Genomic DNA, 13314 nt, shown 5'->3' on the forward strand with positions numbered 1-13314 from the left:
TTATCTTTGTTTCATTCCATTACTGGGCCCATTGCTTCTTTATCTAGCTTACATTCAGGCCAGCAGAAGATATGCATTCCTGGTGACCAAGTACTTGAATTTGGTTTTTCTTTGGCGTGAGGGAACCTGTCCATCCCAGAGATTCTCTCTCTCTGTTCATTATTAAAGCCACAAGAGGATGGGGAACCCTACTGACCAAGCACCTGTTTTCAGTCTTTCCCTGGATGCCAGGGGATGAGCAACCTTGTTGATGCAGCATTTTTCTATAATCTCTATTTAGACTGCAGTGAAATAAAATTAATTTTTATCCCTAACCTGGTCTGTTGATATCAGCATCACGATCCCCCATTCTGATATTATTGTTTTAGAGATGACAGAGTTGAGAAAGAAAGACCCCCCCTAAGATGGCTTTGCTAAATGCCATGTATTATTAATGCTTTGAGATCTTGTTATTGAGTGGTTTAGCTTATTCTCTTTTGATGTGGAGACCACAAAACAAAAATGAGTGGTTTTATATCAGAAGAAAGCAAGGGAAATCAGGTTTCCAGTAAAATGGTGTCACATTAACATTCTGTATATTCTTTGTGTGTGTACTGGGGGATTTAAATGACAAAATAGCCTCAGAAGTTGGCACCCTGTGGTCTGACATTCATTTCTCCTTCTCTGCTTACATCCTTGTCACAAATCTGCAACAAGATGTGCAGCAGAGTTCATGGATTTGTAGGAATCATGAAGACATAAGATGGTATGATTACATTTTGCCTTGAGTACAGTTTATTGTTGTTGTTTTGGAGACTTTATGGTTTGAAGGTTATAGTATGGGGTTTGAAGTTGCAACTTCCAGGGTTCTTGGCTTCTCCTGTGATCTGTGTGACAGTGGGCAAAGCCCTCTAGTTTCCTGTGGCTCTGTTTACTCAACTGTAATTAAATACAAAGTATTCTGAAGTATTGCTTCCCCCCCTTCCCTTCTGACTTGTTATGCAGGTCAGCCTCATAACCTAATTGCCATCCACCACTGAAGTAACTGCATGCATGACATTGACGTGCTTTGATTGTGAACTGCGTTAGTGTTATGTATCCATATCTTCTCCAGTTGCTTGTATGACAATTTCTTTAACGGATTTTAACATCTGATATATTTTTTTCCATTCCAATAATGAAATGTGTATATGTTATGGGAGGGGTTTTTAAATTTAAAGTTCATTTTACATTCTTTAGTAATACAAAATGTGCCTATGTGATCTGTGTTGCTTTACCCACTAGCATGTTGTTGTATTCGTTTCCTCAGAGAGCTATAATTTTTTCTTCACATTCTTTGTATTTCTTCTTGATGGTTTGAACAGTAATTATACAGTCCGTGCCTATAAACAGCCAGTTGTGATGATGGAGGCTCAATATATCTAATATGTATTTTATTTTATATATTTTTTTAAGTTATTTGTCTACCACACTCTCCAAAAAATTGTGGAGGCTTACAAAATAAAACATACATAAAATCAATGTAGTTAAGCAAATAAAACAGAACAAATCTAGGGAAAGACTGGGCAGGCAAAAGAGAGCTGGAGTGGACATGGGGGAAGAAGGAGAAGGACCATTAACCTTTTCCTGAAGAGAGGGTTAGTGCCAGGGACCACCTCTCTACCTGCAGACTGCTTCTCCCCTTCTCATCCTCCCTGGCTTTCCTCTTCACCCTCGGGCAGATATCGTCTTTCTCACCACCTAATTCCCAGTCCTCTTTCACTCCAGAAAATGGTTTTAAGTGGAACCTCTTTAAACAACTCCTCTTCCTCCATCATTTCCCTTCCCCACAAACACCTTCCCTCCTCTACAGTAATTTGCCCAGGCCACTTTTTCTACGCTATCATGATGTGCACTTCCACCTTTTCTTCTCCTGAACAGCAACTTACCTCCATCTCCCTATAGTTCTCTTCATCACTAGCCACTACACCCCACCCGCCTCTCTCACCTCCACGTCCTCCTCATAGTTCATTCCACCTACCGACTATACATTGGTGCTGCATGCCCCCCCCCCCCCCCCCCCCCAGGCCCTAAAGCCATTCCTGTGATGAATGAGTTCAGATTAAACATAAAATTGTACCACATAAAAATTCTCACAGGCGCCATGCAGGAAGTGACATGTGCCTCACACTCAGTGAGCGCAGGCTTTTGTGCCTCATCCAGCAATACAGCACACTGGGAAATGAAGTTTCATGTCTATGATACACTGTAGATGAAAATGTCCTTAATTTGTTTCCACTCTGCTGATTAGGAATCGTATAATTTTTCTTACCTTGTTTTATATTCACAGATCAATATTCAATGAACAAATAGAATAGGTAAATGCAGCTCTTCACTTTTACACTCTCCAAAGTACTCTCAGATCAGCTAACAAAGGTCTACTTTCTAGTCCAACAGTTAAAATTGCACATTTGAATAAAATAAGAGAAAGAGCCTTATCAATCGCTGGCCCTATTCTCTGGAACTCAAGTCAAACTGAGCTAAGATTAGAGACAAATTTTCACAAATTAAAAAAAGAATTAAAAACCTGGATATTCAAACAAGCATTTAATAATGAGTTACCTACATAATATTCGAGCAGCAATAAATGTTTCATTTTCTCTTTTACTTTAAATTGTATTTTATTCTTTAATTTTATTTCAATGGTTTTACCCATGTCTTATTTTATTTTATTCTAAATTTTGTTTCTAATTGTAATTTTATTTGCTGTAAATTATTATTTGATTGTCATGTAATTTTACTTGATGTAAATGTTGAATTTATATTTTGAACTCATTTTATTTTATTTATTTGTTGTAAACTGGTATGATTGATATACAGAATATCAGTATATAAAACAATATAAATAAAATAAAAAAATAAATAAATACCTGTCATCATAGTGATAGTTAATACATAGAGAACCCGCTTCAGATGGACATTGAATGAGGCATGTACCGCATCCCGCTAAACATAATTTGCTTATCCTTTAATCTCTAGCTGATTGTGCTGAAGGCCTGTTAGAATAGTCATGTTTTTAAAGCTTTTTTAAAAGCCTTGATATATGACATTGTTCTTAAATACTCCACCATAGAGTTGCAAACAATTGGTCCAGCCACAAAAAATGCATGGTCACTAATTTCTCCCAGATGAGCCTGTGGAATGTCCAACAATCCGTTATTTGCTGAGCACAGCAGTCAGGATGGAGCATATATACATAAAACTGCTCCATCCCATGGCTTATCAGAATTATTGATTAATTTATGAATTAACATTAACATTTTATGTCTGATTTTGACTAGATCAGTAGCCAATGATAGTTCTATAGTCCACACTTAATCTAGGTGATGCTTCAGATCAAATTATTGGAAAACTCACAGACTTGCTTAATCATGACACAAAGCTCAATTAGAGGATCATTTAGCATCCAGACCTTCACAAATTCTTTCTTCACCAAATAATCTTTGTATTTGTACTGTTCCTGATATGTCGCACAGGCAGTAATACATTGCATGGTTTTCCTAGTATTCTCAATGTTGAAATCAGAAAAAGTATCAATGGCACACAGTTTAAACATCTCTAGGGATCTTCATTTTCAGGTTTTATTATATTTTTATGGGAATTTATCAGTTTATTACTAGGTCAAATATATTTACTCAGAAAAACTGAGTTCTTTTTTTTCACTGATTTTTCCCGTTGTTCTTGTAATAAAACCGATAAATTCCCAGGAAAAAAAGTAAAAACTGAAAGTAAAAGTCCCTAAACATCTTCCAAGAAGCAAAAGGTAAAATAAACCGGCCATTTCAAAAAGTATGGATTCAATACATTTCATTTAATATCAAAAAGTCGAGCAGGAAATTTCCTCTGGGTTTGCAAAATAACAAATACAGGTTTTAATGTTGCATTGATTATCATTGTCCTGAAACACTGAAAAGAATATGATGACGTCAGTGAATGAGCATGACTAGGCTATACAAGTTAGAAAATAAAGGAAATAAAGAGCAAAAGCCATTTATTTAAAGTGTGGCCTTTTTCTGAACATGCTACATTTTTAACAGGGAGAAAGATAAAAAGAAATATTTCTATAAATCAGGGAACATACATTTCTGTTCTATCAAAAAAGGATTAGTAATTCCCTTTCTATAACAAGCTTAGAAAATGTATGCCATGGAGCACACTAAGGGGGTCATTTATCAAATCGTGTTAGGACCTTATCGCGGGCGTAAGGGTCCTAACCCCTGTGAAAACGCCATAACGCATGCAATAAATAACGCATCATGAGATGCATAGGCAAATCTGAAAATTTTAATAAAGTGGGAGGAGTTTGGGAGGAGTAACACTGCCTGTTACTCCAACATAATACACACTATCGTGGGATTTAACTTCAGAAATAACTACACCTTTTATCCCAGCGTTATGCCTACAATAGCTGTACATTACAGCCGAAATGTGATTTATCGCAAATCCCATTTCAGGCAGGGAGAGGGGAGGGGAGAGAGAGAGAGCTTTTGGGGAGCCACACATATTAGTCAACTTTTTATGCCACTGTAAGAGGGGGTATTCTGAATTTGGGGTGAGGTTTTGGGGGGCAGTTTTACATGTAGAGTCAGAGGAACGAACAGCACATTTACCATCAGTAAAGATTTTATGTGATTTGGAGTGATGAAAGGTTCACTAAGATGAGATTTGTACAATGTACTCTCAACCTAGCATGATGCACTCTCTACCTAACTGCTATCAAGCTAGGTCGAGAGTACAATGTACAAATATCATCTTTGTGTACCTTTCATCACTCCAAATCATATCAAATCTTCTCTGATGCCTACTGTGCTGTTTGTACCTCTGACTATGCATGTAAAACTGTCCCCCAAAATCTAGTCCACCACCAAAACCTCACCCCAAGTTACTTGTTGCCCCTCTTACAGTGGTATAAATAGTTTACTTATATGAGAGCCTTATAAAGAGTCAGTTTCTCTCTCTCTGTCTCATGAAAATTATAGCAAAATGATAAATCTAGGCCTAAATTTCCAAAGGCATTTTTTTTACCTCCAGCAGTTATTTTTAAGGGGCTATCACCCCCATCTCACCCGGGCCCGGGGGCGTGGTTTCGGCCCGGGGCGGTCCGGGGGCGTGGCCGTGCCCTCCGGAACCGCCCCCAGGTCGCGTCTCGGCGCGCGGGGATTTACTTCTCCCTCCGGGAGGCGTAAATCCCCCGACAAAGGTAGGGGGGCTTTAGATAGGGCCGGGGGGGTGGGTTAGATAGAGGAAGGGAGGGGAAGGTGAGGGGAGGGCGAAAGCGAGTTCCCTCCGAGGCCGCTCCGATTTCGGAGCGGCCTTGGAGGGAACGGCAGCAGGCTGTGCGGCTCGGCGCGCGCCGGCTACACGACATCGGCAGCCTTGCGCGCGCCGATCCAGGATTTTAGCAGATACACGCGACTACGCGCGTATCTACTAAAATCAAGCGTACTTTTGTTTGCGCCTGGTGCGCCAACAAAAGTACGCGAAGGCGCACTTTCTTAAAATCTACCCCTAAGTGATTAGATGGGGGGTGTGAGTATTAAACATACATTTGGATAAATGCTGGTCTTGCATGCAAGCAGTTCCTCCTGCAGTGTGGCTTGTTAGTGTATTGGCAGTTTATTTTTTCACAGTAATAAGCACATTTCTCAATGTGTGAGTGCTTGGGAGTTTTCACATGGAGCTTTAGTGCATAAGTGTTTCAGAGAGCATGACAATAAAGTAATATGGAGATAGAAGTCTTGGACATTTTGCCCCTCATGTGTGCCGACATAATGGCTCAATGTACTTTCTCTGCCTTTTTCTATACGGAGCCAACAACACGCAAGCAACTTTGCATGTCCAGAAAGAGCTAATTGGGCTTATGCATGGAAATATGAAGCAGCTAATGCATTCTGTGGCTCAGAGCAGGATGTGCACAAAATAGTCACCTTTTGGATTCCAGCACTGTGGATTATTTTTTGAACTGTGATTAATTTTTAGTTTGCTGAGAGATAATTTACTTCAGCCTCCTTTCAAGCCACAAATTGGGTGAATTGACCTAATATGTCACAAAAGTTACTAAATCACTATTAACATGCAGAGGCACAGCAGGAACCCTGCCTGAAATGAAGTGCAGCATAATATAGGAGCCAATCAAAATTAAAAAAAAAATGTAAATAGGCTAGCACAGTGTTGGAACAATCTAGAAAAATAAGGATCCATTTTGGAGATATACATAAAAAAAAATTGTGGGAGCTGTGCTTTGAGGAATTTACATCAATTGCAATGCTCTTGACATAGAAGGCACAGTATTTCGTTTGCAGTTGTTGATAAATCGGGAGGTTTATATTTTCTTAAAATTTTACACAAATGAAAATGGATTAGACTCACTTTAGAAACCATAATGCTAATGGGCTGTAAAATATTTGTTTGTTATTGTGCTCACTCTTTCTTCAGTGGAATAGCCAGAATCCAATGGGGCTAAATTCTCTTGGCTTCTAAGTCTAGTCTGGGATTTACCTGTGCCTGTAACTGGTGAAGAATGGTTGCTAGCCAAGTTTGTATTAGCCTTAGACAAGGAGGGGACTCCCTTATTTTGTCAAATATAAATTGTTTTACCTGGGACAATCACAGGGAAGCCTACAAACGGCCTTTGCATACTTTTCTACAATAGATTATGGCTATGCTACTACCATAACTCCATTCAGATCATAACAGAGTGAGTACTAACCCTGAATAAAATATTGTAGGATTTTAGTAAAGCCACTAATAGCTGGTTCACAATTGGTAAATAAATTGCAAAAGGCAGGGCAGAATACTATGCGTTACATAGAGCTATTCAGATGTGTATATAGTGAGGGGTTTACCTAGGGTTGCAACTGGCTCCAAATTTTCAGGATAGTTTGATCCAGTCCTGCCTTCACCCCACTGCATGCAAGAACTTGTAGTTTTGCTTTTCTCAAGCAATGCATAGATAAGTCAGAACTACAAGTACCAGCATGCAATGGAATAAAACCAGGATTTGGATCATCCTGTCCTGAAAATCTGGAGCCAGTTGGTGGAAGGTCAGGGGAGGATAACAGAACACCTAGATTTCATTTTCAGAGCAACATACTTTTTCCCCTCTATCAGGTACATATGCACCTTGTAGACAGTTTGCAAAGGGAAAACTCCCTTGGGATTGTACATACCTGGCAACACCACGGGCTATCGAAAATTGCCTCCATTGGTAATGTGGATACTTTATTTCTATACAGCTAGTATAAATGAATTTATTTTGTTAAATTTAATTTTGCTCTGTATCAGTACAGCCCAGGACCAGGTACAGTTAGTGTTGCGTATACTTGTGGCATAATGCTAGCAAAAAGTACAACACAATAATGCAATAATAACAATAAAACACAACATACAATTACAGTAATTAAATGAAAGCCTTCTACCCCCCTCTAAAATTTTAACCATTGCATTCCCCAATAAATAAAGTTATTTCCTTTTTGTTTTCTAGCCTACAGTTCACAAAGATGAAGATGGAATGGATACATAAAGGACCTGAAGAGGCGTTAGTAACCTGCAGACATACATTGGAATTATGGCAGACCTTGTTTAATATTTCACAGCTCAGGTGGGTGTGTTTGCCTTCATACTTTATGAAGGTATGGCTAATTTGTACAACACAGAGTACAAATAAGAATATTATTAAAGAACAGTATGTGAAAGGACGTGTTATTCTGGGGGTATGAAAAATCACCATGCTTGAACACATGTCATAATCTCCCCATTTTTGTTTTCATTTAGCACTGTACCCCCTCAGTAGCTTCATGCTACTATATGGAATAGTTGTGACCGATTAAGGGGCCAGTCTGCTAAAGTGCATTAACATTAACACTTGTGATAGTTAACATGGGCCTAACCTACATCAGGTTTAAGAAGCCTTATAGCATTTCCAAAACAAAATGTAGAAAATTAGTAATTGCAGTGGTTTTTATATATATATATATTTAGAGGCCCCTCATAATCTGAGGCTCTAAACTATAGTTTAGGTAGCTGCAATTAAGTAGGACTTATATCCGCTATCGTGCAGGGGCAGCTAGATAGCCGGATAAGTCACTTAGCCAACTATCTCTTAGCTGGAGAACTTTGTGGGCGGGCAGTAGGTAGATCAGGGCAGCGCTCTTTAGCTAGATAACTTATCCAGCTAAGTAGCAATATTGAGATTTAGCTGGATAATATCAGGTCTAAACTTAGCTGGATATTCAGCAATGCCACTGAATATCAACATAACTTAGCAGAATAAGTTATATCTGATTGAGTTACTTATCAGATAAGCTTCAGATATCTACGCACTAGTGTCTAAATCTGGCACTGCGCAGAAGTAACACAGCAATATCTAAATGAGCCAATTAGATGCAAAAATATGCTAATTGGCTCACTTAAAACTAGTGCAGGTTAGCATAGATTGCATTAACTGAAAAAAATTAACTTGGGCTCTGGAAAGTGCAATTAAGTTGTTGATTGACCGTGGTATTAATGCAAACATGTCAGTTAACATACAAACCCACTTTTAATGTATGATATCTAAAGGTTTTACTTCTTTTAGTACATTATACAGTAATGGCCCTGCTAACGTGTTAAAATTGGCTTGTTTACCTGCGTAAATGGACAATTTTTATGCACTTTGCTATACTGGCCTCGTAAGTTTGTTTCTATTAAGTAGAGAGCAGGAGAGGAGTATCACTGTATGGGAAGGATAATGGAGCAACAGCAAAGCATAGAATATGGGGAAGGGAAGCAAGAATAAAGTGCAAAAATGTTTTTTTAACAGAGGTGACTGAAAAGAGAGCATTTAGAAGTTATAAGGGATTAATGAATGAGGAGGACAAGGGAGTTTATATAACAAAGGCCTAAGTAAAGTGTGTCTAAAGTTATGCCTGTATTTTGTAAGCCGTGCAACGGGAGCAGCACAGTTCCTAAAATAACATGTATCTCTGCCCCAAAAGTACATGTGTTTGTTTCAGTTATGTGTACATTTTTCTATACAGGGATCTGCATTGTTTATACAGCATTTTATAAAAGTATGTGCATCTGTTTTAAGCATTAAATAGTCATAACACAAGTACTTAATAACCTTCAGTTTATGCACAGATGCAGGTATTTTATAAAGATGGTTGATGAGGTGCATATCTGTCTTATGAAAATACTTACTTGTGGTATACGTCCAAGCCCCAGTTTTCCGAGAAATCCACCCCTTGACCCAGACTGTCTACCAGTTTACCATGCCCTTCACTGCTTCATCCACATCCTTCACCGCTAGCTCCAGACCCTCCAAAAAAAAAAAACCCCCCAAAAAAAAACTACAGACAGAAGAGAAATTAGTTTTAATATCCACAACTTGATTAGCAAGTATGAAAGCATGTGTGCGTTTTTGATGATGTACGAGCGTTCTCCGTTTATAAAGTATACGAGTTTATGCATACTTTCCAACCTCATCTGATTTGCTGTTGGAACACCCTCGTTGTCCATGATTACTTTTTCACATGGCAGGGGAAGTAGGTGTGGAATTGCCTTCTTCTGAAAATTGGGTTGGCCCACACAAAGGCTTCTTGCACGCTTGTATACCTATTTTTGCATGCACAAATCCCAGGACAAGGTTGTGAAAATTCCTCCCAAAGTTTTTACCAGGAGGGCAGCTGTTAGGCCATGTAGCCTGATCTAAAGGATAGGAAAATGAATGGAATTACTAAAGTAATAGATTATGCAACATCGTACAAAATTTAGAGCAGCATAGGTTCTATCAGATGTCAAACCAGACTAACGTGAGTGATTTATTTAACTAGGTGACTAGGAAATTAGATCAGTAGAGACAAATGGATATATGATCTATTAAGTATTAGGAACAGCCTTTGACTCTGTTCCCCACTTGAGACTACTGGAAGGTGCCAAAGAAAGTTTACTTCACGGAGGAGGGATGACTGATGTGCCACAGGGATCAGTATGGGGTCAGTCCTAATCCATGCTTTCATTAAAAATATATATTGTAGAGGAGCTAAATGATAAAAGTTGTTTTTCTGCAGACTGCATAAAGGTTAGCACTCTGAAAGAATTCAAACAGAGGAAAAGGGCTTTAAGAAAAATTGAGGAATGGTTAAAAACAATTGGCATGAAGCAACCTGTAAGTGGAAGTGGTATTGCCAAAAAAATGGTATCCTAATTCAGAGAGGCATAGAACAAATCCAGACAATCTTTTGGGGTGAAAACATGAGGCGTAAAACTGGAGAGCAAGTAGGATCTGCAGTGGTTGGGATAGGAAGTGGGCAGAAACTGACATATTAGTCTCTATCAGCCAATCGGTTTTATAGGTTTTTATAAGATTCAATAATTGAACATGGATTAAAGATACAATAACTTTCGGGCCGATAGAGTAAACCACGTGGGAAAGCGGGCAAGCGCACAGGCCACTCTCCTGTGCACGCGATTCAGTAACTTAATTTATTAAAATTAGGGCCCGCGGTAAAAAGAGGCGACTGTCAGCGGGTTTGACAGCCGACGCTTAATTTTGCCGGTGTCTGTTCTCGAGCCCGCTGACGGCCACGGGTTCGGAAACCGGATGTCGGCAAAATTGAGCGTCCGGTTTTCAACCCGCGAGCCGCGGGCACATTTAAAAATTATTTTTTTTTAAACATTTATTTATTTATTTTTAACTTTTATATACCGATGATCCTGTATAGGATACATATCGCACCGGTTTACATATAAACTGAACAATCGCTGTGAGGCGGATACAAAGAACATAAGGTATAATGAACATGAGGCAACAGTGAACATTTGGTACAATAGGAATATGCTGAGGAGTAATATAAAAACAAGGGCTATATAGTGTGAAACTTCAAAATAAACTTAGGGGAAAGCCATGATGACGGGAAATACTGGAGTAGCTGAAGGATAAACCGGTAGAGCTGAAACAGCTAGCAGGCTAGTTACAGTGGGAGGATTATCTCTCCACGAAGGCCTGGCTGAATAGCCATGTTTTCAGCTTCTTTTTAAAAACCAGGGGGCAGGGTTCTTGGCGGAGGTCCGGAGGGAGGGAGTTCCAAAGGGGGGGACCTGCTGTGGACAGGGCATGCTTCCTTAATGAAGTTTTAGCAGGGGGGGGGGGTATAAAGAGTGTCTTTGTATGCTCTTCTGATCGGTCTGTTTGAAATGTGTGGCCGTAGTTGGAAGGTTAGATTGAGGGGGCTGTGCACGCAAAAGTACGCATGGAGGTGATTTTGCACAAACTTTTGGGGCCTCTGACTTAATATGTGCACTTCCCTGGCGCCGGTAGAAATTAACACCTACCTTTGGGTAGGCACTAATTTCTTAAAGTAAAATGTGCGGCTTGGCTGCACATTTTACTTACTGTATCGCGCGGGAATGACTAATAGGGCCAACAACATGCATTTGCATGTTGCGGGCGCTATTAGTCTCGGGGGGGTTGGACACGCGTTTTCGACGCGCTATTACCCCTTACTGAATAAGGGGTAAAGCTAGCGCGTCGAAAACGCGCATCCAAATGCTGGTTAACAGTGCACTCCACCAGAGCGCACTGTACTGTATCGGCCTGTTAGTCTTTTGTCTCTTGGATTAAGTACATTTCAGATGTTTATTCTCAGGGTGTTTTAAATGTGCTACTTGCTAACTTCATGGAATGCCCCCTATTCCATGTATTATCTAAAAGAATAAACAACCAATATACATTTACCCGTTCTAGACCTTTCATGATTTTATAGGCCTTTATCATATCCCCCCTCAGGCTTCTCTTCCCCAAGCTGAACAGCCCTAACCTCCTTAGCTTTTCCTCATAGTGGAGCTGTTCCATCCCCCTTTATCATTTTGGTTGCCCTCTCTGTACCTTCTCCATTGCAATTATATCTTTTTTGAGATGCGGCGACCAGAATTGCACACAGTATTCAAGGTGCAGTCTCACCATGGAGCGATTACAGAGGCATTCTAGGGGGGGGAAATTTGGAACAGAGCAAGCATTTATAACTGTATTTCAGGTTTTTGAAAATATATGCACAAACGTACACGCAGAAAGTTACACCTGCTCTGGAGCAAAGCTAACTTCCCACATACATATATTCCTGTGCGTACCCGCAGTAAGCAGAAATTTTGCAAAGCGGACTTATGCACGTAACTCCATTTTGAAAATTCATGATGACTTGCCGATTTTAGCCCAACCTGGGCTACTGAAAAATGACCCTCAGGGAGGGTAATTTTATAACTTCCTGTGTAGGGCTGATGTCTGCTGGTGGAAAGTACATGCAGACTTCAGCCCGAATTTTCAAAGCGGAGTAGGTGTAAAGGTACACGTATGTACAATTACGCGCAGAGTTTTGAAAATCGAAAGTCTGCGCAGAAATGGTTTTCCCGCCCCATCTCTGTCCCCAGGAACGCCGCCTCCTAGTTTGTGCAAAATCACCTCCATGCGTACTTTTGCGTGCACAGCCCCTGGGACAATTTCCAACAAGCCCATTTACGCACATGAAACCAGATTTTATGCATGTAATTGCTTTTGAAAATCAGACCCTAAATGTACAGGTGCTCTGAAGTGGGGACGCAGTAAAAATGTGATTTTCCTTCTTCACAGCTAAATACACTGAGAGTGCCCTGTAAAAGAGGAAAAGTAAAAAACCATTCTCCTTCAAAGCATACTATATCATAACAGAAACAGAGAAGATGAGCTGTGATCCGATTATGCTGTGTCATCTGCCAAGATGAGACAAAGCAAGAGTCAGGCATTTATTCTTTCAGCATGTGTTAATATTTGCCCCGTTTTTGTTTTCTTTTTCTCCTTCTGTTCAAGTCCTCCTCCTCCTCCTCTTCCCCAAATCAACTGTCATGGAAGAACCATTAGATACTCGTGCCAGCATTTCCTAGCATTTTCTTGTACTGCCTTCCCTGCTTGAGGCAAGTACTGTAGTGGCTATCTCTGGCTGAGAAAGGGGTTATACAACACCTTCAAGTGGCTGGTTGGACTGAGTGTGAAAAGTTACTGAGAGGGTACTATGGAGCTCTTCCCTTCCCTCAGTGGACTGTGAATGCTACTGCAGTAGTACCCCGAGATTTTAGGGGCAGGGCTCTTAAATTGTTGGAGCTAGGCAGCATCTTGTTACATAACATGTTGTTTTCCCATGTTGTATGTTTCAGATTTACTCCCAATTTGTTTTTATTTTTTTGGCCTTTATTGTATTTTACTATTTTAATTTATTTTACTAATTTTATTATGTATGTTTTACTGTAAATCGCCTAGGGCCTTAGAGGTAGATTTTAAAAGCATTG

General features: G+C 39.8%; 1 protein-coding gene across 2 annotated transcripts in view; it reads left to right on the forward strand.

Annotated features, from left to right (window-relative positions):
* TTC7A (tetratricopeptide repeat domain 7A) overlaps positions 1-13314 on the forward strand; it is a 523501-nt gene that overhangs the window by 340276 nt on the left and 169911 nt on the right. For both annotated transcript variants that reach the window (XM_029593372.1, XM_029593373.1), the window contains one exon: positions 7502-7618. In XM_029593372.1, coding sequence (XP_029449232.1) covers positions 7502-7618 — 117 coding nt within the window. The remainder of the gene's footprint in view (positions 1-7501; positions 7619-13314) is intronic.

This window comes from Rhinatrema bivittatum, chromosome 3 (genome assembly GCF_901001135.1).
Source record: "Rhinatrema bivittatum chromosome 3, aRhiBiv1.1, whole genome shotgun sequence".
NCBI lineage: Eukaryota > Metazoa > Chordata > Amphibia > Gymnophiona > Rhinatrematidae > Rhinatrema > Rhinatrema bivittatum.